This window comes from Canis lupus, chromosome 7, assembly GCF_048164855.1.
Source record: "Canis lupus baileyi chromosome 7, mCanLup2.hap1, whole genome shotgun sequence".
Classification (NCBI taxonomy): domain Eukaryota; kingdom Metazoa; phylum Chordata; class Mammalia; order Carnivora; family Canidae; genus Canis; species Canis lupus.
The window spans coordinates 66,636,775-66,662,605 of NC_132844.1; the positions used below are offsets into that span (position 1 = coordinate 66,636,775).

The 25,831-nt window shown below is 43.9% G+C and overlaps 2 protein-coding genes and 1 long non-coding RNA gene across 13 annotated transcripts in view; 1 reads left to right on the forward strand and 2 right to left on the reverse strand.

Annotated features, from left to right (window-relative positions):
• Nucleotides 1–208, reverse strand: part of C7H6orf89 (chromosome 7 C6orf89 homolog) — a 65,392-nt gene extending 65,184 nt beyond the window's left edge. For 2 of the 10 annotated variants that reach the window (XR_012034355.1, XR_012034351.1), the window contains exon 1: nt 17–167. Coding sequence is in view for 4 of the 10 variants with exons in the window: in XM_072833226.1 (XP_072689327.1) it covers nt 17–18 (2 nt within the window). In the remaining 6 variants the exon portion in view is untranslated. Of the gene's footprint in view, nt 1–16 lie in introns of all 10 variants that reach the window. The other 8 variants (XR_012034350.1, XR_012034358.1, XM_072833226.1 and 5 more) reach the window with 8 other exon arrangements.
• Nucleotides 1–25,709, forward strand: PPIL1 (peptidylprolyl isomerase like 1). Of its 2 annotated transcripts, none has more exons than XM_072833233.1 (6): nt 1–156; nt 992–1,987; nt 6,293–6,736; nt 9,836–9,990; nt 23,891–23,959; nt 24,512–25,709. In XM_072833233.1, exons 3-6 carry the CDS (start codon nt 6,681–6,683, stop codon nt 24,730–24,732), a joined length of 501 nt encoding a protein of 166 aa, XP_072689334.1. In that variant the 5' UTR covers nt 1–156; nt 992–1,987; nt 6,293–6,680; the 3' UTR covers nt 24,733–25,709. The 2 variants fall into 2 exon arrangements, with proteins under 2 accessions (XP_072689334.1, XP_072689333.1); XM_072833232.1 differs by lacking the exon at nt 1–156 and adding an exon at nt 244–517.
• On the reverse strand, nt 2,304–6,834 carry LOC140637120 (uncharacterized). Its single transcript, XR_012034361.1, has 2 exons — nt 6,274–6,834; nt 2,304–2,591 (listed from the first exon to the last, which is right to left on the reverse strand). It is a non-coding gene; the product is annotated as an uncharacterized lncRNA (long non-coding RNA).
• Nucleotides 25,710–25,831: the final 122 nt, after the last annotated feature.

Sequence of the window (25,831 nt, forward strand, 5' to 3'; positions counted from 1 at the left end):
GGCCCCAGTCACTCACATGCGGGGCCCGCGCCCCCTCGGGCTCCTCCCGCCTCGGGGACTGCAGCCGCCGGGCGAGGAGGGTAAACCGACTTCCTGCTTCCGGGGGCGTAACCCGGAAGTAACTCCCGCGCCACAGCCGAGGCCGCGCGCCCTCGGGTAGGTCTTTCTTCGTGCCCCGCGCTGCCGTCAGCAGCAGAACCCGCGACAGCGGCCGGGCGAACTCCCGCGAGATCTGGAGGGCACGGGTTCTGGCTCCCCCTGGCGTCAGACTCTTCTGGTGGGGCGGGTCAGTCCGTGCCCGGCGGGGTCTGTCCTCTTCCCGTTGTGGGACGGGCGTCGCAGCCGCGCTGATGCGCTCAACAAGCGTGTGCTGAGCCCCGCACTACCTGCCGGGCCCGATGTTGGGCATTAAGGGGTGGGCGTGGGAGGGACGGGTAATGGAGGGCAGGCCCTTAAAGCCTCTGGGCGCTCTTAGTCTAACGGCAGCAAACTCAAAAGAACACACCACCGCCTACTCGTGAGTATTTATTGAGGCTTACTCTGTGCCAGATATCACCAAGCCCTTCATATTCGTGAAACCAATTCAACAACCTTATATAAATAGTCCTTGTAGGGCCAAGGGCAGACCACCCCAAGATGGGGCACTTTAGCATGGGGATTATTTTGAACTAAAAGCAATCAAAACCCAGCAGTTGTAGGAAAACCTCTACCTCCCCTTCAACTGCCTGCCTGTACCAGCAAGAGAACTATTAACACAGATTACTTTTTACCTAAGAAATTTACAGGGCCACCTTTGTTTTCCAAACATCTCTCACCTTCTGCTAACAGAAGGGGGCCTTTCTCTTCTTTGTATGCCCAGACCCTGCCCCTCTGCTAGCTCAGGTTGTCTCAGATAAGCCTCCTGTTGGCTGTCTTTGGAATTGTGAGAGTGTGTGTGTGTTCCCTGTATGTATGAACCTAAATTTGATTTTCTCCTATTAATCTGTCGCAGGTCCATTTGATGCTTTGTCCAGCTGGAAGAATCTTGAAAGTGCAGAGGAAATCCTTCCTTCATACCCCACAACATTTATCTCATACCAGCCAAACTGAGGTTTATGGAAAGGTTGACTTGCTCAGGATTACACAGAGTGGTGGGGTCATGATTTGAACCCAGGCTCCTTATTTTGCCCTGTCTTTAGTGCCATGATCATAACTGCTTTTTACTAGAGATCAGCCATCAAAATGCTATGGGGTTTAGACCAACAAAGCTAACTACAAAGGCAGTGTGATACTGATGCAGGGATAAGCAAACTAATTAAGCAGAACAGAGAGACCAAAATGAGAACCACACATATATAGACACTTGCTTTATGACAAAGAGGTACAACAGAGAAGCAAGGAAAGGATAATACTTTCAATAAATAGTTCTGATAAATAAATAAAGGGTTTTGGGTCAGTTGTATATCCTTATAGGAAAAAATGAAACTTGACTCCAACTTCACACCATATACCAAAATAAATTCTATGTGCATTATTGCTCTACATGAGAAAAATAAAGTAATACAACTTTAGAGCAGCTCTTGTCCAATGCCATTGCCATGCAAGTGATTACTAAATACCTAAATGTGGCTAGTCAGAATTGAGACATTCTGTAAAAGATAAGATTGATACAGTGAACCACATTAAAATTAGCTACCACCTCTGATCACTAAAAGACACAATTAAGAGAACCAAGAAGACAACCTACAGATTGAGAGAAACCAACAAAGAGCTTGTGTCCAGGATACATAAAGAACTCTACCAATAAGAAAAGACGGACTAAACAGCCAAATAGAAGAATGGGCAGAGGATTTGAACACAAAGATAATACCACAAAAGAGCATACCTAAATGGCAAACACATGTAAAAGAGTGTTCAACTTCACTAATGATTAGTTGTTTGGGAAAGGACTACTGAGATCTTATACAGGTTCCAAAATTGCTTCAATGGAAAAGACTAGTGACACTAAGTAAGTGTGGATGAGGAAGTGGAGTAACAGCAACTCACACAGAGCTGGTAGGAAATGTAAACTGCTATAGCCATTTAGGAAAACAGTCTGGTTAACTATGAAATTATAATATACATATAACCTAATCTCATACCAGGCCCAGCAATTCTACTTCTACGGATATACTCCAAAAAATTCACCTACAAGTGCACCAAGATACAAAATATTCATAGCAGCACTATTTGTCATAGACACAATCTGGAAAAATTCCAAATGCCCATTAAGAATAGATTGTATAGGGGTGCCTGAGTGACTCAGTCCATTGACTATCTAACTCTTTTTTTTTTTTATAAATTTTTATTTATTTATGATAGTCACACAGAGAGAGAGAGAGAGAGAGAGAGGCAGAGACACAGGCAGAGGGAGAAGCAGGCTCCATGCACCGGGAGCCCGACATGGGATTCGATCTCGGGTCTCCAGGATCGCGCCCTGGGCCAAAGGCAGGCGCCAAACCGCTGCGCCACCCAGGGATCCCGACTATCTAACTCTTGATCTCATCCCAGGTGTTGATCTCAGGATCATGAATTCAGGCCCTGCATTGAGCTCCATGCTGGCATGGAGCCTCCTTTAAAAAGAAAAAAGAAAAGAAAGTCCTTGTAGTATATTCATGCAACAGAATACTACACGGCCACTGAATACAATACCATGGATATACCTTACAAACATAATGTTAAGCAAAAGAAGCCAGACGCACAAAAAGTACTATATGATTTCATTTATGTAAATTTCAAAAACAGAAGAACAATTAAGAAGTCATAAAGTGGTTTCTTTTGTGGGGAAAAGGGTCTGATTGGTAGGGAGAACTCTGGAGTTGGAAACATTTTTTTCTTGATTTAATGGTGGTTACACAGGTGGGTTTTTATTTTATAATAATTGAATTGTCATGGGATCTGTCCACCTTTCTGGATATATTCAAAATTTACATTTTTACTTTAAAAAAGGTACTCTGGGGGTGCCTGGATGGCTGAGTTCGTTAAGCATTTGCCTTTGGCTCAGGTCATGATCCCAGGGTCCTGGGATCAAGTCCCACTTTGGGATCTCTACTTAGTGGGGAGTCTGCTTCTCCCTCTACCCCTCCCCGCTGCTTGTGATCTCTCTTGTTCTCTCTCTCTCTCTCTCTCAAATAAATAACATCTTTAAAAAATAAGACTTGGATGAAATAGCAGGAAATCAGGCTCGAGAAATCATTGAGCCAATGGTGAAGGGCCTTCAAGCCCAGGCCAGGTGTCTGCGACTTTTTTTTTTTTAAGATTTTATTTATTTATTCATGAGAGACACGGGGGGGGGGGGTGGCAGAGACACAGGCAGAGAGAGAAGCAGGCTCCATGCAGGGAGCCCAATGGGGGACTCCATCCTGGGACTCCAGGGTGATGCCCTGGGCCAAAGGCAAGCTCTAAACCGCTAAGCCACCCAGGGATCCCAGTCTGGGACTTTAATAGGCAAAAGGAAACCATTTAACATTTCTTGGCAAAGAAATGACATACAACAAGCAACATACTATATCTCTTGAGGAAAGCTTTGGTTGCTATGTGTGCATAGGATGGATTAGTGGGGAAAAGCCAAAAGGCAGGGAACTCCACAAGAGAGTTTCTAAAATAATCCTGGTGTTAAAGGTCTGAAACAGCAGTGGAAATAGGAAGGAAAGGATACAATTTGGGTATCTTGGGGAAAAAAGAATTGACAGGTCTTGATGATGTATCACAGGGAGCAGAGAGCAAGAGGATGAACTTCAGTCCTCTAGCGCCAAAAATAAGGTTATAATTATATTCAGAAGACACATTAAACTTAACAGAATAGATGAAGTAAATACAAACTACTCTGATTAATTTAATGTGGACTATTAGTTTTAAGTTGGAAAAGAAATCTTTGTCAATTCCTCCCTGTAGTCACCCAATGTTCTCTCGGGGACAAAAGGCCAACAAACATCGAGTCTCTTGGGGAAGGACTTTGGGATGAGACAGCAAGTCACTGACTTTTTCTTGTGTAAAATCCAAATGCATCCTCACTGTGCCCTAAGACTCCCCAAATATATAGTAAGGAACTACATAAGGTCCAGAGGAAGGCAATTCAAATAACAAAGCACAGAATTGGGACAACTAGGTGGCTCAGTGGTTGAGCATCTGCCTTTGGCTCAGATTGGCATTCTGGGATCTAGTCCTGCATCGGGCTCCCCACAGGGAGCCTGCTTCTAACCTCTGCCTATGTCTCTGTGTCTCTCATGAATAAATAAAATCTTTAAAAAACAAAACAAACACAGAATGGACCAATGATGACCACTTTCCTGACCAGCTCAAGGGTCACAAAGAGGACATGAGCATGAGACTGCAAAAGGTGTAAAATGTATTACACCTTAACTTAGCACAGCACTCGTCAGTGTAAAATGTCACTTTCTGCCCATTTTTCATTCAACAAAACCTGAACACCCTGTTTTCAGTACTTTGAGAGGACACAGAGATGGAGGAGGAGGCCCAGCTTGCTCACTGTCTAATTTTATCTTCACAACATTGTATACCTTTATCCCTACCTGATAACTAAAGAATCTAGAATTAAGCCATGGTTAGGCACAGAGGCTCACAGCTGTGGTAAGTTACTTAATCTTTGGAAGGTTCAGTCTCCTTAAAGTAAAAAGAGAATACTAATATCTATGTCGTGGGGTTTGGAAGATAAGCGTTGCCAAAGGTTCAGAAATAGCAGAAGCAAAACCGCTGCATCACCGACATAGCAATTAGTAAAAGTTCATGGGCAAAAAATAGTTTGCAAACTGGAAGCACTCCAACTAAACAGGGAATGTTAAATTCAGAGGTATATTGTCACGAAGCAGTTCATATGGTGAGGAGGCAGTGGCTTTTTACTCTTCAAATCGGTTATGATGTTAGTTTTCCTAGTGATAGGGATGGGGTAAAAGTAGTTACTTCATATCCATCTTGAGAACACTTTTAAGTTTCATTTTTGGTTTTCAGAGGCATTAATAAGAAACGGCCCAAGTTAAGTTTTGCTTATTTTACAGAACAAGCTAAATTCAGATTTGCTGATAGGATTAAACTGGTTTGCCTGCTCAGGAAATTTCTTTTTTTAAAGATTTTATCTATCTATCTATCATCTATCTATCTATCTATCTATCTATCTATCTATCTATCTATCTATATGGGGGACAGAGAGAGGCAGAGACATAGGCAGAGGGAGAAGCCAACTCCCTGCGGGGAGCCTGATGCAGGGCTCCATCCCAGGACCCCAGGATCACCACCTGAGCCAAAGGCAGATGCTTAACCAAAGGCAGGTGCTCCCTGCTTAGGAAATTTTCAAGTCTGGTCTCCAACTGTGTTTGATTTTAACAATGTGAAAGTTATATAATAGTGCTTAGCTCCATGCCTGACATAAAGTAAGAATTCATTTAACCATGCTTATGAATCAGTGTGCAAAGTATCTATAACATATGTTTACTTACCCCATTTCCTTCTTATCCTCCCTCCAAACCTTTCAGGGCCTCTACTTTGCTTCTCTTTCACCCTGAACAAACCCCTCCTGACAACCTTCTATCCCATCTATCCCAGCCAGTCACTCTGAGCCTTGCTTTAACCCTCATCTCTTTGTTCTTCATTCTCCTCTCTCTTTCCTTCTTATTTTCTTCCTGGCCCTTCCCCTTCTTCTCTCTCCAGACCCTTCTCTCTTGGGAGTCTGGAGAATCGAGCTGGCTGTACTGCTTTGGACAAATGAACAAGTCACTTCACTGCTGGGTCTGTTTTCACAACTGAAAAATGGAAACAATAATACCTACTTCGCAGGACTGCTTTGTGGAGTGGATAAGAATAAAGTGTAGAGGGATGCTTGAGTGGCTCAGAGGTTGAGCATCTGCCTTTCGCTCAGGGCGTGATCCTGGGATCCAGGATGGAATCCCACATGGGCTCCAGGCATGGAGCCTGCTTCTCCTTCTCCCTATGTCTCTTGCTCTCTGTGTCTCTTGTGAATAAATAAATAAAATCTTTTTTTTTTTTTTTTTTATGATAGTCACACACACACAGAGAGAGAGAGAGAGACAGGCAGAGGGAGAAGCAGGCTCCATGCATCAGGAGCCCGACGTGGGATTCGATCCCGGGTTTCCAGGATCGCGCCCTGGGCCAAAGGCAGGCGCCAAACCGCTGCGCCACCCAGGGATCCCTAAATAAAATCTTTTTAAAAAATTATAAGAATAAAGTGTTGAGCTACGTAAACGGTACAGACCCTTACAAAGGTCAGGGACTGGCACTAACCACTTGCATTTCCTTTCAGGTCCTTGCCCTTTTGTAGGACTAAGAAATTCTTCTAATTGATAGTTAGGATGTTAACTCCAATCAGAGTGCAGCTTTGCTGGTTGTTCCCGCCTTCCACGCCTAAATGAGCCAATCAGAGCGTCCGGAGGGCGTCGCGGTCTCTCCCTGCCTGGCGACCCCGACAATGGAGCTTGCCCTTCTCTCCGCCCTTGCAGCTAGCTTGTTCTCGCCTCGCATCCCAGCTTCTCGGAGGTGGAAGGAGGATCCTCCTCCTTCCTTGTCTCAGCCCGGCGGATCTTGGCATCGCGGAGGTTGAGCGACGAAAGCCGGAAGTGTGCGCCGCGGCGGCGGGTCCCCACGAACTGACACCGGAAGTAGCCGTGCTGCGGGATCCCGCCTGCTGCGCTATGGCGGCGATCCCCCCAGACTCCTGGCAGCCGCCCAACGTGTACTTGGAGACCAGGTGAGAGGGCTCGGGCCTCTGGGGCTGGGCTGGCGGAGGCGACGCGGAGTCCAAGCTGTGCCGCGGCTCTGGGCTCCCGGTGCGCTCCGCGCAGGGGCCCGGCCTCCTGGGGGAGAAGCCCGCCGCGGCGGCGGGGGGGGCCGCCTGAGGGTTGAGTGGGGAGCGCCGCCGCCCGCGTCCGAGCCCCGCACCCGCTCGCCCCGAGACCTCAGGTTCATGCCTCCGTTCCCTCAGCGAGCTTGTGTCGAGTCTACGAGCCGGCGGCGTCGGGCTGGAATCGGGCTGGAGGTGCAGAAGACGCGCACCGCCTTGCACTTAGGACCTTGCAGTGTAGTGAGGAGGGCAGGTCTGTAATACGAACGTTGTAGGTAGTTGAGTTGCATAAAATAGGATTACTGGGAAGGCACGGAAGATGCACATTTTCCCCGCTATCAGAGAGTGGTATCCTTGAGCGCCCACCAGCTAGTGCCATGCCCCTGACGTGTAGAGCATGTTATTGAGTTTGATCCACTTAGCAACTCAAATCACATAGGTATTAATACACCTTCTCTCCAGTCTTAGCGGGCGAAATGGCAGCGTTTACAGATTAAATGATTTGACCAAACCCATCTATCTAGCATGTAGGGGATCCTCATTTGGAGCCTGGACGGCCTGCCTCACGTGTGCTCTGTCCTTCAGCCCCATTCATTCCATTGCCTCTTTGGAAAAAGTCCAGATGGTCTTTCCAAATAGGACAGTAACCGTTAGGAACTTCTTACTGCTACAACAGTATCAAATGAAAACGTCACAGTCTGACATTCAAGATGGTTTTCCTCATCTAGGCCTTCTGCCCAGCTAGCTCTCCGGCTGCATCTTTTGCCATTCCCACATCAGAAGCCAAGGTCCAGTCCATGGTTTTCTGTCTCCCCAATGCTCTTGGCCATGTGTTTTTCCCCCAGAGCAGTTCTCAGACGCTGCTTTTGCTCTTTGGTCATCTTCTGTGTCTTATATTACAAAATTCTACTTCTTCAGGCCTCTGCTTGAAAGTAATTTCTGAATTCATCTGTTAACATTTTTTTAAGTTACAAAATAAAATGAAATCTAAATCTAAGCAGCATGGAAGTGTATAGACTAAATAAAAGCCGCCTCTTCCTGTAAAAACAGTTAATAGTTTGTTGGATGACTTACATCCTTGTCTGTGAACAGATAAACAAGTGTTTTTCTCTTTTATGTTCTGTTTCTTAAAAACAGGATTGTATGCTGTATGTTTTTTTTTTCCCCCTGTAATTTGCTTTTCTTTCACTTGCTCATGTGGCTTCCCATAGTATTGATATTTTTTTGTATTTTAATCATTTCCTCTTTGAGGGGCACTTTTTTTTTAATATATATATATGAGGGGCACTTAAATTGCCTTTCGATTTTTGTTAGGATAAATACTGGAATAAATATCCTTGCACATACTGTATCCACATTTGTAAGTTTTGCTGTAGAATACTTTGAAGTTGAAATTGCTGTCAACAGATATGCAGATTTGAAAATTATATGGGTATTTCCTGAATGCCATTGCAAAAAGTTATTCCCTGTATTTAAAAAACATGCACCAAAATACAAGCTCCACGAGGGGAAAAGCACCTAGAACCATGCCTTACACAGAGTAGGTGTTAATCCCCGTAGAATGTTAGTAGTACGAAAGATGATTTGCTGGTAGAAGGGCTTTTGGAAAGGTATGTTCTAGCACACACCATATATATATATATTTATAGAGTGCTTACACTGTGCTTGGCACTGGGTATCCAGGCTATACAGAGTTGCCTCATTTTTCACATTTTTGGAGCTTAAAATCTAGGTGAGTGATTGAATGTAGGGGAAGGCACCTGTCTAAGTCTTTTTCCTTTTCCTTAGCCATACTTCAGGGGAAGAAGTGCTCATCCTGTTTGGTAGGTATAGAGATTAGAAGTAGTTAGGTTTTTCACTTATTGCACCCCCTCCTAAATACACACAAACTGTACTTTTTTCCCCCATTAAAATGTTTATATTTCCATGGTTCAAAAATACAAAAGTTTAAAATAAGATTCTCATTGGGATGCCTGGGTGGCTCATCGGTTGAGCACCTGCCTTTGACTTGGGGCGTGATCCCAGAGTCCCAGGATTGAGTCCCATGTCGGGCTCCCTGCATGGAGCTTGCTTCTCCCTCTGCCTGCGCCATTGCCTCTCTCTCTCTCTGTCTCATGAATCAATAAATAACATCTTTAAAAGGAAAAATAAGATTCTCGTTGAAAGCCTTGTTTCCCATTTACCCAGTTTCTACTCCCACCCAGAAACTTATGCATGTATAAATAAGTACAAATTCCTGATATGTTAATGTCCTCTTAAAAAAAATTAAGTGCAATTTTTTTCCTAGTTTAAGGGCTGATTATATTGGTTTCCCATGATCAGTGATTTTTAAAAAAAAAAAATAAAGTTGGGCCACCTGGATGATCCAGCAGTTTAGCGCCACCTTCTGCCCAGAGTGTGATCCTGGAGACTCCAGATCGAGTCCCACGTCAGGCTCCCTGCATAGAGCCTGCTTCTCCCTCTGCCTGTGTCTCTGCCCCCCCCCCCCCGTGTCTCTCATGAATAAATAAAAAATAATAAATATTTTTAAAGTAATAATTATAAAGTTCAGATTTTTAGTTGTCCAAAATTACCTCATTTTTTATTTTTTTAAGATTTTATTTATTTATTCATGAGCAACACAGAGAGAGAGAGAGAGAGGGGCAGAGACACAGGCAGAGGGAGAAGCAGGCTCCATGCAGGGAGCCCAACGTGGGACTCCATCCTGAGTCTCCAGGATCACGCCCTGGGCGGAAGGCGGTGCTAAACCGCCGAACCACCTGGGTTGCTCAATTACTTTGTTTAAAAGCAGTATTTTAAGCTCCTGTATGTTTTACTCAAAATATGTATGTTTATGTTACTTTGTGAATGTGATGTTTTCCTTTGCCAAGCATGAAATCTGGTGTGTATTACAATTTCATTAACTATATAAGCTCGAAAATAAAGAGTCCCGGATGCGTCCCATAATATTCTTTCCTGCTGTGACCTTAATCTTGACTGGAGCTCTACTGTCCTCTCCCCATGCAGCATGGGGATCATTGTGCTGGAGTTATACTGGAAGCATGCTCCGAAGACCTGTAAGAATTTTGCTGAGTTGGCACGTCGAGGTTACTACAATGGCACCAAATTCCACAGGATCATCAAAGACTTCATGATCCAGGGAGGTGACCCAACAGGGACAGGTATAGTTAAGCCGACCTTAGCTGAATTCAGTAAAATAAGGCTGAGAGAGGAGCATGTGTGGAGGGGGGGAAATTTTTGTTGTTGGTTTTGGATATGTTGCATTTGAAATACTTGCCAGATCTTCAAATAGAGATGTTGAATAAGTAAAGGGATACTGAATGTGGAATTCATGGACAGACCTGGGATGGAAGTACAAATCTTGGAGTTACTATCATTTAGATGAAACTTATTAGTGAAATTGGTGGATGCCAGCATTAGTTTCAAGGCCCCTTTTAAGCCTGCGTTTTCTCCCTGCTGATTCCTGCTCCTGCTTTTTTGCCTTTAAATAAGTTTGATATTCTTTGTGGCAGTCTTTTCTTAGTCCTGTTCCTCTTTGTCATTCTCAGTTGTTCTCTGTTTATCCTTTATGACCAGAGGCATTCCTTTTTTTTTAATGTATAAGGACACATGTGAAAGTACAGTATGGGGGCACCTGGGTGGCTCAGTTGGTTGAGCGTCCGAGTCTTTGATTTCAGCTCAGGTCATGATCTCGGGGTCATGAGATTGAGCCCCGAGTTGGGCTATGGGCTCCACATGGAGTCTGCTTGAGGTTCTCTCTCTCCTTTTGTCCCTCCTCTTGCTCGTGAACACATTCTCTGCCCCCTTCTCTCAAGATAAATAAAAATCTTTTAATTTTTTTTTTTTTTTTTTTTTTATGAAGTCACAGAGAGAGACAGGCAGAGAGAGAAGCAGGCTCCATGCACCGGGAGCCTGACGTGGGATTCGATCCCGGGTCTCCAGGATCGCGCCCTGGGCCAAAGGCAGGCGCTTAACCGCTGCGCCACCCAGGGATCCCAAGATAAATAAAAATCTTAAGAAAAAATACAGTATATACAGGAAACTACAAAAAAAGAACACTCTTTTTTTTTTTTTTAATTTTTTTTTTTTAAATTTATTTATGACAGTCACACAGAGAGAGAGAGAGAGGCAGAGACACAGGCAGAGGGAGAAGCAGGCTCCATGCACCGGGAACCCGATGTGGGATTCGATCCCGGGTCTCCAGGATCGCGCCCTGGGCCAAAGGCAGGCGCCAAACCGCTGCGCCACCCAGGGATCCCAAAAAGAACACTCTTAAGTATGCTTCCTAAAGATCTCTAACCACTATTAGTTATTAATTATTCCCACAATATTCCCAGTTCTTAGAAATGATTGATGTTAACTGTTGGTGGCCATTATTCTAGACATTTTTTTTTTAGATACCTAGTCAAAAGGATGGATGGATGGATAACTAGTTAAATGGAAATAACTGTAAGAGAATAGGCTATGTCATGCATGCTGTTGTTTTTTAAACCAAAAAAATATATTTAGTTTTTGTGTGTGTATACACACACACACACACACACTACAAATCTCTGACAAGTGGGTGTCTTACTATTTAACTCAGTTCCAACATCATCTAAACAGGATGTCATCAGACCCCGCAAGTTAAGGCCCAGTCCCACAAGATTGCCCCCTTCCCCCCTCGCCCTACTTCATTTGCAAGCCTAGGTTATCAGATGTTCCAGTAACCCACTTGGGTTCAATTAATTTGCCAAAGCAGCTCACAGAACTCATGGAAGTACATTTACCAGTTTATTAAAGGATATGGTAGGGACGCCTGGGTGGCTCAGTGGTTGAGTGTCTGCCTTTGGCACAGGGCATGAATGATGGGATTGAATCCTGCATCAGGTTCCCCGTGGGGAGCCTGCTTCTCTCTCTGCCTGTGTCTCTGCCTTTCTCTCTGTGTCTCTCATGAATAAATAAATAAAATATTTTAATCATGGCTTGGTCTTCAGGTGACAGTCCCCATCTAGGAGCCATCCAGGAACCCACCTACCTCTTTAGAACGAGATGATCCTGGTGCTTTTATCATTTAAGAATTTAAAAGGGTTTTAGAAGCTCCTGTTTCAGGGACAGGTCAGATACCAAAAATTAGAACAAGAGATGCTCCTAGTGTTGTTATCATCTAGGAAATTACAGGAGTTTTAGGAGCTCAGTGCCAGGAACTGGGGACAGATTATATGTAGATATATATAGTTATATCCTTATATCTTCTATTACCTCACACCTATACCCCCCCTTCATCTCGCGCTGTCCCCCCCCCCCCCCCCGCCCAACCTGGCTCTCAGTTTTTGTCATTAGTTGTATTTTTCCTCGTCAGAGCACATTTTGCACACCGTGCTTGATTCCCTCAGCTACAGTATGGGTTCTGCATTTCAGAGGGTTTGGTGCGTACCACTAGACTTTTCTGTTCACAAATGCTAGAAGGCAGAATTTCCTGCTGAGTGGTTTGTGCAAGGGCTGGAGGGTGTTATATTTTATAGCTCAGTCATGTTTGAGAATTTGGAAAAGACCATGACTGGGTCTACTGTTCTTGGACCACACTCATTCCCTCAGATCTTTTTAGGCAGTTCGGCTCTGTTGCTTTCTGGTTTGAAGTGTGGCTTTGGAGAACACTAAGGCCAGATTTACTCCTTCCTTCAGCTCAGGGAAAATGTGTTTGTTTGCTTTTTAAAGATTTTATTTATTTATTCATGAGAGACACAGAAAGGCAGAGACACAGGCAAAGGGAGAAGCAAGCTCCTCACAGGGATCCAGATGGGGACTCAGTCCCCAGACCCGGGATCACGCCCTGAGCCAAAAACAGACGCTCAACTGCTAGCCACCTAGGCGTCCTGAAAATGTTTTGATTTGTATTTTTTGAATATTTTCTTGTTACTTGCTCTGATTTTATATTTCAGGAAGCCAGTTTTTCTTTGTTTCATGACCTCTGCCTTCCATATCTATAACATTTCTTTTAAGTGTGTGAGATGATGTTTTCCTATTTTTTTTCTGTGTCCACTGAGATAATGTCAGACCTTTACTCTGTGCCTTACTCAACTTTTAGTTATGTCTATTCTGTTCTTTACTGCTCTAATTGGTTTATTAGCTCTGTATTGGTGTTATCAGACTCAATCTGTTTCCTTAGCTCTTCAATCTTTTCACCTTATTCTGTTGGTATATTATCTTGTTTTTGAGCTCTTGTTTTATTGGATTCTTATTTCTGTTGAAGCATCTATAGCTTAAGACAGCTGCGGATAAGCCCTTCTTGGACTGGCTTGTTTTCTCCCAGACTGAGTTCCTGAGGTGTGTTTTTGTTTTGTTTTGTTTTTTCTTACACCCTTTCTTTCTTTTTCTCCATTTGTTGTAATATGTCTGCATAGTTTCTGTGCCACTTCTTTTCATCTTTTCCATACTTGATGTCGGCACTGATGCTGTCTGTACCTTTTATTTGCTCAGATACAGTATAAGTGGATTCTCTTTGTCATTATTATCACCTTTGTGGGACCAGTTATCTTCATTCCAGATGCTAGATTACTTTGTTTCCATCTTATTCTATCTAGCCCGAAGAGGTGGGGTAGGAGAGCTAATCCTGAGTGCACCTTATGGGAGGGCTCAGCTCTGTTCTGTTTTCCAGCCTCCATTAAAGTCGTGTCCGTGGGTCACCTGCACCAATCAGTGATATCCATCTCCCCCACTCCAGGCTCTGGGTTGGCTCCTGAGAATAGCTGTACTGGAGGAGAAAGATCCTCCTACCCTTTGTCATTCATAGCTGGGTCTCTATAACAAGACAGATTAATGAGGGAAAAACATGCAAATATGTTTGCTGTAGGTGTGGATGACACCAGGCCTTGATAAAAGAAATGAAGATCCCGATTGCAGATTCCTCTTGGGGTCCTTCTGTCTTGGAGATGGGATATTCTTTTCCTCCAGGTATAGGGACAGCACCTCTCACATGAAGGTCTTGTCTTAGGACCTACTTCAAGGGAAAGTCAGAATGTCATTCTTGTACCTGACGTTTCTCAGATTCCTTCAACTTGAAATGTTCAATGTATCAAAGCGCTACATTTTGGGGTAGCTTGTCCTGAAATCCATCAGGGCCCCAGTGTTCCCCACAAGATGCCAGGTGCTGATGGGCACTGGTGGCCTGCTGCATTCCTCCTGTGATATGCACAGGCTTCTGCCTTTAGGGGCTTCTCTTTATCTTTTTCAGGACTGCTGGCCCATCCACCCACCCACCCTTCTATTGGTTTCTTGGAATTGGAGGGTATTTGTAAGAATCCTCTGGTTTATACTCTTTCTTTCCTGATTACTACCTATAGAGAGTACAGGCAGAGTCTAATCCTGCTTCACTCCACTTCTTTTTTTTTTTTTTAATTTATTTATTTTAGGAGGGAGAGAGAGCATGCACATGGAGGGGGGCAGAAGGAGAGGGAGAGAAGCAGACCCCACGCTGAGCACAGAGCCCACAGGGCTCAATCCTACCACCGTGGGATCATGACCTGAGCTGAAATCAAGGGTCAGACACTTAACTAGCTGAAATCAAGGGTCAGACACCCAGGCACCCCTTCACTCCACTTCTTTATCTGAAAGTGTCCTGTAAACACTTTGATGTACTTCTTTCCTGTCTTCTTCCTCTTTCTTGTTATGAGATAAAATTTTAATTATAACACCAGTGAGCTGAGAGAGTCCATGATGAGTGTACAAGAATTGAGAGTGACTCCAATGTGAATTGCTTATGTCGGAGCTTCCCTATATTTCTATAATTGGTTTGCAGTCCTTCATAATGTCACATTTCCATGATGCAGTTTTAATGAGACTGAATCACTCAAAAAGGATTTTCAAGTAAATTGCACCCAGCCTCAAGTATAATGAATGATTAAGCTAGCAGGTCTGTGGTAGAAGGCAAACAAGAGTTAGACCCTCCTGGGTCATTAATGTGAACTGCTAGCTGATCAGAAACTTTTTTTTTTTTGCTAAATATCTCAGATGAGCAGCATGAGGCATCCTGGGCTCATCAGCAAGCCAGTGTACTATTTCTGTCCCCTACTGGCCCTCAGTCTGGCTACTGTGCAACCATTCTTTCCACGGTTTTTCTTAGACACCTTTGCCAGGTGTTTTTCTATTTGAATTCCTTTGACTTCCTGCTGGATTTTAAACTATCTTTCCTCATTTAAATTTCTCTTCTTTTAATGACTGTATGCTGGCTTTTTCTTTAGCTGTCTAAATATCTTTTTATCTTTTTCTACTAACTTCTTCCCTTTCTTCTTCCTATAAGACATGACATCCTGTGAAGCCCTTCCTTTTGCTCTTCATGCTCTGTACTTAGCCTCTCAGTGCTCACCAGCTGGTGTGATTGTAGTGATTAATTGCATGCTGATTATGCTGTGCATCACCCTCCCTCTGACTTCGTGTCTCCTCTTGGTAGCCCCAGGAACACCTGAAATTTAACGTGTTGAACAGCAAGCTCATCGTTAATTTTATTCATTTGATGAATATTTGGCAAGAGTCTGCTGGGTATCCTGTGCTATTCTAAGTCTTAGGTGGAGAGACTTAGGTGTTAGAAGCCAAGGCATTTTCTTTTCCTTGCAGTGTTCCTTCTCTGTCAGGAAGACAAGATAGTTCTTTTAAGAAACAACTAGAGAGTAATGATGACATAATGTGCACATTTACAGTGGTACGCTTTGGATCACATATAAGAGAGATTGGAAGAATTCATAATATGACAGTGAAGTGGGATTAGCATGGGATAGAGGCATATTTTGAGTGGGCCTTGAGGGAAAGATAGGATTTTAACTCTTGGGGGAACAGAGAAGGGCATTATAGATTTAGGAAGAAGAAAGAGTACAGAGCAGAGGCACAAATGACAGAGACACGTCAAGTGTGAAGGAGAGCCCAGCACCCCACATGTCGTGTCTCACGTGCCTGACCGGCTCTGTGACATAATCTAGCTACCTCTCCGTGTCCAGGACAAATGTGTATGATGTGATCCCTGAACTGCATAGTTAGGGGACAGTTAAGAAGCAACTGGGGACAGAGTGCACAGAGTTGTTAGAGATAGCACGATGCGTAAGATCAGACCAGTTTATGGAGACTCCCAGACAGGAATTCAGGTTTGATCTAACCTCTTCTGGAACCATTCTGGGCTCCAGAGTTTCTTGAGTCTGGGATAAGAAAAATATGTGAGGAAGTTTAATTCAGTGGTAGTATATGGCAAGGTCATGTATGGGATCCCTGGGTGGCGCAGCGGTTTGGCGCCTGCCTTTGGCCCAGGGCGCGATCCTGGAGACCTGGGATCGAATCCCACATCAGGCTCCTGGTGCATGGAGCCTGCTTCTCCCTCTGCCTATGTCTCTGCCTCTCTCTCTCTCTCTCTCCGTGACTATCATAAATAAATAAAAAATTAAAAAAAAAAAAAAAAAAGGTCATGTAGCATGGGGTGAGCAGCCTGGGTTGTAGAGCCTGGTGGGTTTGGGGTTGAACCTTAGCTTCACATGAACACTTACTAAATGTAGGCAAGTTCTGTAAGCTCCCTGAGCCTTCTTACCTATAAATGCACAGTGTGGTTTGGTTGTATGCACCTCATGGAGTTGTGAGCAGTAAATGAGCTGATGTTTGTAAAATGGTGACTACAGGCTTGACACAAAATAGCATTTAAAAATGTCATTTATTATTTATTTTGGTGGTTAACTTATTTAACAAATGTCTTTTGGACTCCTGCCACATTCCAGACTTTGTTCTAAGAGCTAGTATGTAATATACTATGAGGCCATAGCAAATGATATGGAAAAAATACTCTATAAGCCAAAATGTTCAACCTTGGCACTATTGACATTTTGGGCTGGATGATTTTTTGTTGTAGAGGGCTAGCTAGCTGGACATTGTAGGATGTATAGCTGTTTCCCTGACCTTGCTGTGCTGGATGCCAGTAGAACTCCTCAATGTGACAACTACCAATGTCTCCATACATTGCCCAATGATCCTAAGGGGCAAAATCACCCCCACAAAATCACCACTGGGATGGATAGAGAGTGAGGGAGGTGCTATTTTGGATTGTGTGATTAGGGAAGACCTCTCTGATAAGGTGGCATTTGGGCAGACCTCTAAATAAAGTAAAGTAGTGAGCCTGAGAGTGTCCGAGGCAAGGACATTCCAGAGGGAATAGCAATCACAGGCCTTAGACCAGAGTGTGCTTGGCAAGAAATAGCACAGACTAGTGTCCCTGGAGCAGGTGAGTGAGGAGAAAAGGTGCATGAGGGCAAAAGTGTTAGGAGATAACTTTGGAGGGTAGCAGAGCACCAGGTCGTGGAGTCTCATAAGTTATGATGAAGACTTTGGATTTTGTCCTAAGCATGATAAAATACCACTGGAGGATTTTGAGCAGAGGACTGCCATGATGCTTGTTTTAAAAGGATCCTCCTGGCTTCCATGTGGAAAAATCAGGTGGTGTGGAAAGGAGAGACAAGGCTGGAAACAAGGAGACCAGTTGGAAGCTTGCACGGTTGTCAGAGCCAGAGCTTTTTGTATTTGGATTAGGGTGATATTGGTTCTGTTGGTTCTGGTCCTCTGGGAAACAGGTGGCAAGACAGAGTTAGACATTTAGGAGATTGATTGGAATAACACCTGTGAAAGTTAAAGGGGCAAGAAAGCAAGAGTTGGAAGGGGAGGTCTTCAGACATCAGTGTAGGTCTAACCTGTGAAAGGAGAGGGGGCAGAGAAGAAGGAGCCAGTATAGAAAAGGAGGAGCCACCAGTAAGGTGGGATTTCAAGAGGGGTGACATCAGCTGTCAGATGCTGCTCCTGGAGCAGGCAATGCTAGGCCCAAGGATTGACCATTGGATTTAATGATGTGTGGTCACTGATAACTTTGACAAGAGCCAGGTCATTGGAGTGATGAGGGCAAAAATCTAAATGGAGAGTGAACGTTCAGAGGCAGGAGAGGAAGCCAAGATATGAAGTGTTGACAGCATTTTTGAGGAGTTTTTCTGTGAGGGGATGCAGAAATGTAGGGGGATACTTGCAGATAGAGTTTTTGGTTTATTTTTTAAGACTGGAAATTTTTATTTTATTTTATTTTTATTTATTTATTATTTTTTTTAGGATTCCACCCATTTATTCATGAGAGACAGAGAGAAGCAGAAACATAGGCAGAGGGAGAAGCAGGCTTCCCATGGGGAACCTGATATGGGACTCTATCCCAGGATAGAGCCAAAGGCTCAATCACTAAGACACCCAGGTCCCCCAAGACAGGAAATATTAATACCATTTTTTTTTTAATGCAGATAGGAATGATCCACTAGAAAGAAAAACTGATACAGGACAGGGAGGAATTGCAGTTGCAAAGTTCCTTAAAGGTGAATGGGATTAGATATGTGGTAGTGGGAAGGTCATATGAACAGTGTATTAATACAATGTATTAATAAGGGAAGAAGGAAGGTAAACAGGTGGATATGTAGAAAGGGAAGTGGATTTGGTGGTGAGAGCATGTGAAAGTTCTCTATGAAATTTTGTCAGTGAAATAAGCCAAAGTTAACACAGAGTGATGAGCAGAGTGTGCAGTGGTGCAGATTTGCCAAGAGAAGAATTGCAGTAAACCCAAGCAGGCTGGCCCCCAGGCTGAACTATTAATCTCTACCTACACTTTCCTCATGGAAAACGCCCAGGTTATCTCAGTGCCTGGAAACGAGTTGTGTAAACCATGAAGCAAACACAGTATTATCAATGATGATGAGTTCCCTTTAACTATCTCATGACAAGCCTGTGAGATAGAAGTACTACTACTACTATTCCTCTTTTCCAGACAAGGAAATTGAGGGGCTTAGAGAGGACAAGTAGTTTGCTTAAGGCTACATTGCTGGTAAGTGATGGAGTTGGAACAAAAACCCAGATATCTCTCTGCCCCGCAGGCTGGTCAGGAAGAGAACACACCTAAGAACTGCAAAGCTGAGTTCTCAGAGAAAGGAAGCATACTTTCCCACCTTAGGTCTGGTATCTGGGCTTTGCCCTGGTAATCCATCCAGCAGCAGCTTCACTGACTCTGTTACTAACAAGCAATTGTATCAATTTGGGATGTTTTTTGCTACAAGTAACAAAATTCAAGAGCAGGAGCTTAAAGGAAGAGAGCTTTTGTTTTTCTCACTTAACAGAGTGTCTGAAGGTGTTCAGCTGCCCAGCAGAGCAGTCAGGGGCAGGGCTCACTATGTCTTTCCATTCCATTTGTCAGTGTGTTGGCTTTTTTTTTTTTTTTTTTAAAGATTTTATTTATTTATTCATGAGAGACACAGAGAGAAAGGCAGAGGAAGAAGCAGGCTCCATGTAGGGAGCCCAATGTGGGACTTAATCCTGGGTCTCCAGGATGAGGCCCTGGGTTGAAGGTGGTGCTAAACCGCTGAGCCACCAGGGCTGCCCAGTGTGTTGGCTTTTGATCTCAAACTTGCCTTATGGTTGCAAGATGGCTGCTGCTGCTCCTGACATCACCTCTGCTTTCAAAGAAGGAAGACAGAAAAAGAGCTATGGTGAAAGACAAAAGGAGTATATTATGCCTTTTTATCAGGAAAGCTATAGCTTTCCCAGAAACTGCCGCCCCCCCCCCGCCGACAACTGGGTTCTGTTTATATCAGGAAGTCAGAACTGGATCACCTGACCACCCCTAGCTGCAAAAGGAACTGGTTGGTACCTGCCTTTCTTGTCTCTGAAGTTGATGCAGGCCATGAAGAAGGGGTTTAGAAATGCTGGGAGGATAGCTATCCTGCAGTTAGATGCTCTCTTGCCAGAAGAAAGGTTTCAGTTGGTCAGTAGCCTTGTGGTGTCTGGTGCCCCCAGGCAGAGCTTTCACTTAGGCCTGCTAATGGGTCACTGGCCCACCTGTGGCTGTTTGGGGGCTGGATATGAATGGCATGGGAGCAGTGGGGATCAGTAGCACCAAGTATGGCCATCTTTGTGTGAGAGCATGCTACATGTCTGAGTTGCCACTCTAGTTCATTGTGAGAGGTTTCCACATTGTAAACAGGAAGAAGGGATACCAGAGGAGTCCTGGGGATAGGAAAAGATCTTAAAGCAGAAGCACCAATCATAAAAAATATTAAGGAATTTCAACTGTAAAACATTCTGTGCATCAGAAGACCCCATTAAATAATAGACTGGAAAAAAGGGGGGCACTTGATGTAATGAGCACTGGGTGTTATTTTGAACAGATGAATCATTAAACTCTACCTCTGAAACTAATAATACATTATTTGTTAATTAATTGAATTTAAACAAAGAGTGAAGAGAAGTCCACTGAGAAAAAGTATTCGCAAAAAGCATTTACTGACCAAGGATTAGTATCCAGAATACTAATCTTAATAATATGCCAAGTATGTATATATGTATGTAAAAAAAAGTAAGTGTCAAACCACTCAGTAGATAAGTGGCTGTTCCCAGAAGAGGAAAGCTAAATAGCCAGTAAACATGAAATTCTGCACACATCTTCAAGGAAATGCAGGTTAAAACACAAGAGATCTGACACCTCTCAGGCCGACGAATGTTAGAAAGTCTGGCTAAAGGACCTAGAGCAGTAAGAGTGAGCACTGTGGATGAGGGTGCACATTGGGGCCACTTCTGGCAAGATAAGTTGAGGACATCTAGTAATGAGGAAATACTCAAACCATAGCCCTGCCCATCCCCCATAATGTGTAGCCCCTGAGAGGTCCTGCACTTATGTCTCGGAGACTGTACAAGAATGGTTATTATTTGTGTGGTTTATAACAGCAAAAACATAGAATGGATGCTAAATATCCATCAGCTTGAGAAAAGAGAAGATTGGTGTTATAATCTGTAGTGGAATGAATAGCATAGAAAGCTGCATGGAACCAGATGATAAATATCACTTATAGTGGTAAACACAGAAAAGCTAATTGCCGAAGAATGCAGAGTATTCTTTCTTTCTTTCTTTTTTTAAAAAATATTTTATTTATTTATTCATGAGAGATACACACACAGATTGAGAGAGAGAGAGAGGCAGAGACACAGGCAGAGGGAGAAGCAGGCTCCATGCAGGGAGCCCGATGTGGGACTCGATCTGGGACTCCAGGATCATGCCCTGGGCCAAAGGCAAACACTCAACCACTGAGCCACCCAGGCGGCCAGCAGCCATACATGTTTTTTAAGGGATGCATACATAGGTGTAGAAAGGAAAAAATGCACGGAAGTGACCAACTAAGTGACAGACTCCTGGTCAGCATGGTGGTACCCCAAAGGCAAACTGTGATTCTTTGTTGCATTGTTAGGTAGGGAGTGCAGGGGGTGCATACATGGGGGTCTCAGGCTGGATATGCTGCACTGTTTCCTGAGTTGAAGGTGCAATTCGTCATATTCTTTCTCTTTTATATGTCTGAAATATTAAGTACATTGAATAAACGTTGAAGACAAAGAGTAAAAGAACTTTCAGGGTGCAGAGTTTAGAAAGCAGATCAGTGCCTGTCGCCAATGTATGTACCCTGGACCCGGCATTCTGCAAAGTTCTGAGTGCGAAGCTTCCAAATTGTCAGCTTTGTAAGTGATCCTTGACATCTGTGTAGCCTGCTCTGTACCAGAAAACTGTTTGCTCACTTTGTCCCCCTCCCATCTCTCCCCTCTTCCACATGCCCAAAGGAATGTTTTGATTGGAATTATTTTTGTCTTTTCTGACATTTTGTTGCAAACCCTACTGGGTTGAATTAGGTTATGAAACCATAACATATTATGTATAAATGGTGCTGTAGAGAACCAGAACTAGTTGCGGCTGGCCAAACTCTGCCTAGTAAGTACAGAGGAGCCCTCCATGCTCTTCCCTCTCATCTCCTGATGACTTACAACCCCTAGCTTCATCTATGACTCTTGACTGGCCCATGCTTTAACCCACTTGTTTACAGTGCCATTTACGTGATGGCTTTCGGTTTCTTTCTTTTTTTCAGTATTTTATTTCTTTCAGAGAGAGTGCGAACTGTGGGGAGGGACAGAGAGAGAGGGAGGAACAGACTCCACACTGAGCAGGAAACCAGTGCAGGCCAATCCCAGGACCCTGGGATCATGACCTGAGCTGAAGGCAGATGCCTAACTGAGCCACTCAGGTGTCCCAGCTTTCCATTTCTAGAGGGCAGGGGCCCTGAGGTTTCATCCTGGCAACCCCAAATTTGCAGGGATCACACTTCCAAGGCTCAGCCCACAATGGACAGCCCACTACTGAACTTCATCCTCCACTTGCTCACTCAGTCCCTTAAGATTGACCAGTTTTCCCCCATGGCCTTCTCTTTTATTCAGCCCTAGCACTCCCACTTACCACCCCATTAGCCCCTAGCCTCAGGTGGGAACCTTGACTCGCTGGTCAGAGAAAATATAGTGGTCTTATAATTGCTGTTTAGAAGTATATTGGCAGGCTGGAATTTGGGAAATGAATTTTTACAAAATTTGGTAGTTGAGTACTTTTCCAGAAGCATAAGTAGCCTGGGTCAGACGGGAGACTTCCGTTAGTCAGGATTCACCCCTATTCCTTTTTGCATGAGAAGTGTTTTCTTCTAACTGAAACAGCCAGGCTCCCCTTAGAAGTGTTTTCTTCCAGGGGCACCTGGGTGTCTCTGTCGGTTAAGCATCTGCCTTCTGTTCAGGTCATGATCTCAGGGTCCTGGGATTCAGCCCTGTGTGGGGCTCCCTGCTCAGCGGGGAGGCTGCTTCTCCCTCTCCATCTGCCCCTCTCCCCTGCTCATGCTTTCTCTCACATGCACGTTCTCTCTCAAATAAATAAAATCTTAAAAAAGAAGTGTTTCTTTTTTAGAGCCAGGGGCTCTGACAGGCTCTCTGTGGTGGAACATCCTAAAAGGTAATGCAAGGGATTTCACTGTGGGAACACTTCAGCTGGTCCCAGGGGTCTGGGGAGGGTCTAGGGGGAAGGAGGATGTGGTGCTTTAATTTAACACCCTACTTTCATAGCAGGCTGGAGAAGGTGAGCTAGTCTGGGCTAATTTCTGGCTGCCAGGCAAACAGTAGGGTGTTAAACACAACATTCACTTGGTTCCAGGCTATTTTGTCTTAGCTGGCCAACTTGGAGAAACCAAAGTAGTTCAACAAGTCCTATTTATTTTAGTAAATAGTTGATCAGGAGAGTTGCCTCCTATTAGGACTTTTTTTTTTTTTTCCATTGGGAAAACCATATTTATTACATCACTTTCCTCTAAGAACAGAACCTGGGTTAACAGCACCATACTCTTGTGGACATAATATAAATAGCACGTGGTGGTTATGTTGCTGGTAAATCATTCCTAATCCCATGTTTCTTCACAGTATCCTTGTGATAGACTACCTCTCCTCTCAGTGGACTCTGCCTGCCGTACCTCTCCTCTCAGTGGACTCTGCCTGCTGTAATATTCCTTTCTGCCACATTGCCACTTTCCACTGTCTCTCTTCTCCTTAAGCTGGTTATCTTTGACCGAAATAAATGCTGTTTTTCTTCATTGAGATCAAGGACGGCAAATAGGTTTTAATTCTTGTGCCAAATCTGATTCATTAAAAATGGCTGTCTAGAGTTCTAAGTTGGTAGGATGTAGATCAAAACTCAGCAGGGAGGAATGCTGATTGACTAGCAATATCTGATGGGCACAGTGTTAAGGCTTGGGGGCACTCCTGTCTAAAATACTCCTTTAAAAAGTTAAAAATTTAGAAATCTTTTTATGTCTCAAATTATAGATGGTAGTTATCTGTAGATGGTTAGATTCTAGGGGACTTTAATGTTCTTTTGATAATGTTCTATGCCTTCTGCATATTTGACAGCGAACGTGTATTACTTTAATACCCAAGACAAAAACACTCTTAGTGTCATTTTGAAAACAAACATCTTACCTGAATGAAACCAGTGGTTTGAATGTGCTGTGTCAGTGCTTGGTTCTGCTGCTGGACTATGGAGTTGGAATATGTTTAGCAGGGGCTAGGCATGCTTGCTGCTTTTTCCTTTCCCGTACTCTGAGAGATCTTTTGACCCTAAGCCATAATCCTTGCTGTGAAGTAGAGCAGGGGACTGACCGACTCGTTTCTTGTCTTCTAATCTGGCAGGTCGAGGTGGTGCATCTATCTATGGTAAGCAGTTCGAAGATGAACTTCATCCAGACTTGAAATTCACGGGTAAGTATATAATTTGGCTGCACTAGGTGGGAAGGGGGAGTGGATTTTAAAAGCTCACTCTTGGCTGGGATTCAGGGTGTGTGTCTGACACCATGGCGTGGTGCCACGTAACTGCCCAGCTGTGGCGCCACAGAGAGCCCTGGTGGATTAGAGAAAGTGATGCCTCTCTCTCCTGAGTAATTCAGACAGCTGATCTGAGTGTTCTAGACTCTAATTGTTGAATGTTGATGTTATAAACTATAGGAAAGCAAAAGCTTCCTCAAAGAAGCCAGATACCTTGCTGGGATTTTGAGGGGCATAAGGAACATGGTCCAGCAGTTAGTGGGGATTATCATGGTTAGAGAAGCTGGGGAGTAGGTGAAGACTAGGAAGGTGCAGTTGTTGGGGTAGGGCAGTGATGGTCTTTGTGTAAAAGCAGAGAGCCTGGCCTCAGAGGAAGAGTGTTCAGGTCACATCGTTGATGACAGAGACCAGAATAAAGTCTAGGATAGTGTAATGTGTGCCAGGCTGGAGCAACGGAAGTTATTCATACTCCTTTCTTTTTCCCACCAGGGGCTGGAATCCTCGCCATGGCCAATGCAGGGCCAGACACCAACGGCAGCCAGTTTTTTGTGACCCTAGCGCCCACCCAGTGGCTTGATGGCAAGCACACCATTTTCGGCCGCGTGTGCCAGGGTATAGGAATGGTGAATCGAGTAGGAATGGTGGAAACCAACTCTCAGGACCGCCCTGTGGACGATGTGAAGATCATTAAGGCATACCCTTCTGGGTAGGCTTGCTGCTGTCTTGGGCACACCCAGATCTTCTGAGATGGCCCAGTGAACTAGCTTCCAGATGACCTAGAAAGACACGTACTTAAACTTCATTTTGGCATTGCAAATCACAGAGCTAAAGAGACCTGGGGTCTTAAGTGAGTTAGAGATGGAAGTATATTTTAGGAGGATGCTTCTTTTCTCTTCCCGTGGTGCCTAGGTTGACAGAGCATTTGCAGACATGCTCATAAATGATCATTCACAGGGAACCGCTCATTGCAAATGAGCATACTGCTCCTCCTTGCGTGTGTCTGTTCTAATACACTTGGAACAAAATGAAGCCGACTCTGTCATTTCATAGTGCCTAACCAAACTTCTTTTCTGCAGAGATTTATATTCTACACTGCAGTCTTCAGTGGCTGACGGCCACAGAATTCAAAACCAAGTAGTGTCTATCAGCCTTCTTAACTCTCTGCACACCCTATTTCAGTCTCCTATATTTGTTCTTCCAAGGAACGTATCCATCTCTATATATATTTTCCCTCTCAAAACCAGAACATCAACACTGCCGTTTCTGACACTTAGACATCCCACGCAAAGCCACATTGAATTTTTGCCAAATGAAAAATGCATCCAACAATCAAGTTTCTAAGAAGGTGTCAAGTGGGGAATGATAATGTGTAATAATCGAGAAAGGAGTTTATTAAAAGGAAGAAGAAGCATTGACCATTTTTTCCCCAGAAAGGAGCAGAAATCTGTAGTGAGCATAAGGACAGACTATGAACTCTCCTTAAAAAGCAGTATTGTCATAAAGGAGAGGCACCACTTAAGTTTTTTTTAACCTAAGTCTAGAGAAACTAGATGAGAGATTTTATATGTTAAGTTTTTTAAGTGTTTCTGATCTTTTTTTTGGGGGGGGGGTGAACAGTAAGAGAAAGGAAGTTAACACCTATGTAATACATAGAAACTTCCAAATAAAATGCCACTGATGGTTGAAATTGCTGCTGTGGTCTGATTTATAAATAGAGTTGTTGTTGTTGTTGTTGTTGTTGTTCTTTAAAGATGTTATTTTTTTGAAAGAAAGAACACAAGTTAGGGGCAAAGAGAGAGGCAGAAGCAG

Coding starts and splice junctions, on each gene's coding strand:
- PPIL1 (XM_072833233.1), top strand. CDS start 6,681: ATGGCGGCGATCCCCCCAGACTCCTGGCAGCCGCCCAACGTGTACTTG. Junction 6,737..9,835: donor AACGTGTACTTGGAGACCAG/GTGAGAGGGCTC, acceptor CTCCCCATGCAG/CATGGGGATCATTGTGCTGG. Junction 9,991..23,890: donor AGGTGACCCAACAGGGACAG/GTATAGTTAAGC, acceptor CTAATCTGGCAG/GTCGAGGTGGTGCATCTATC.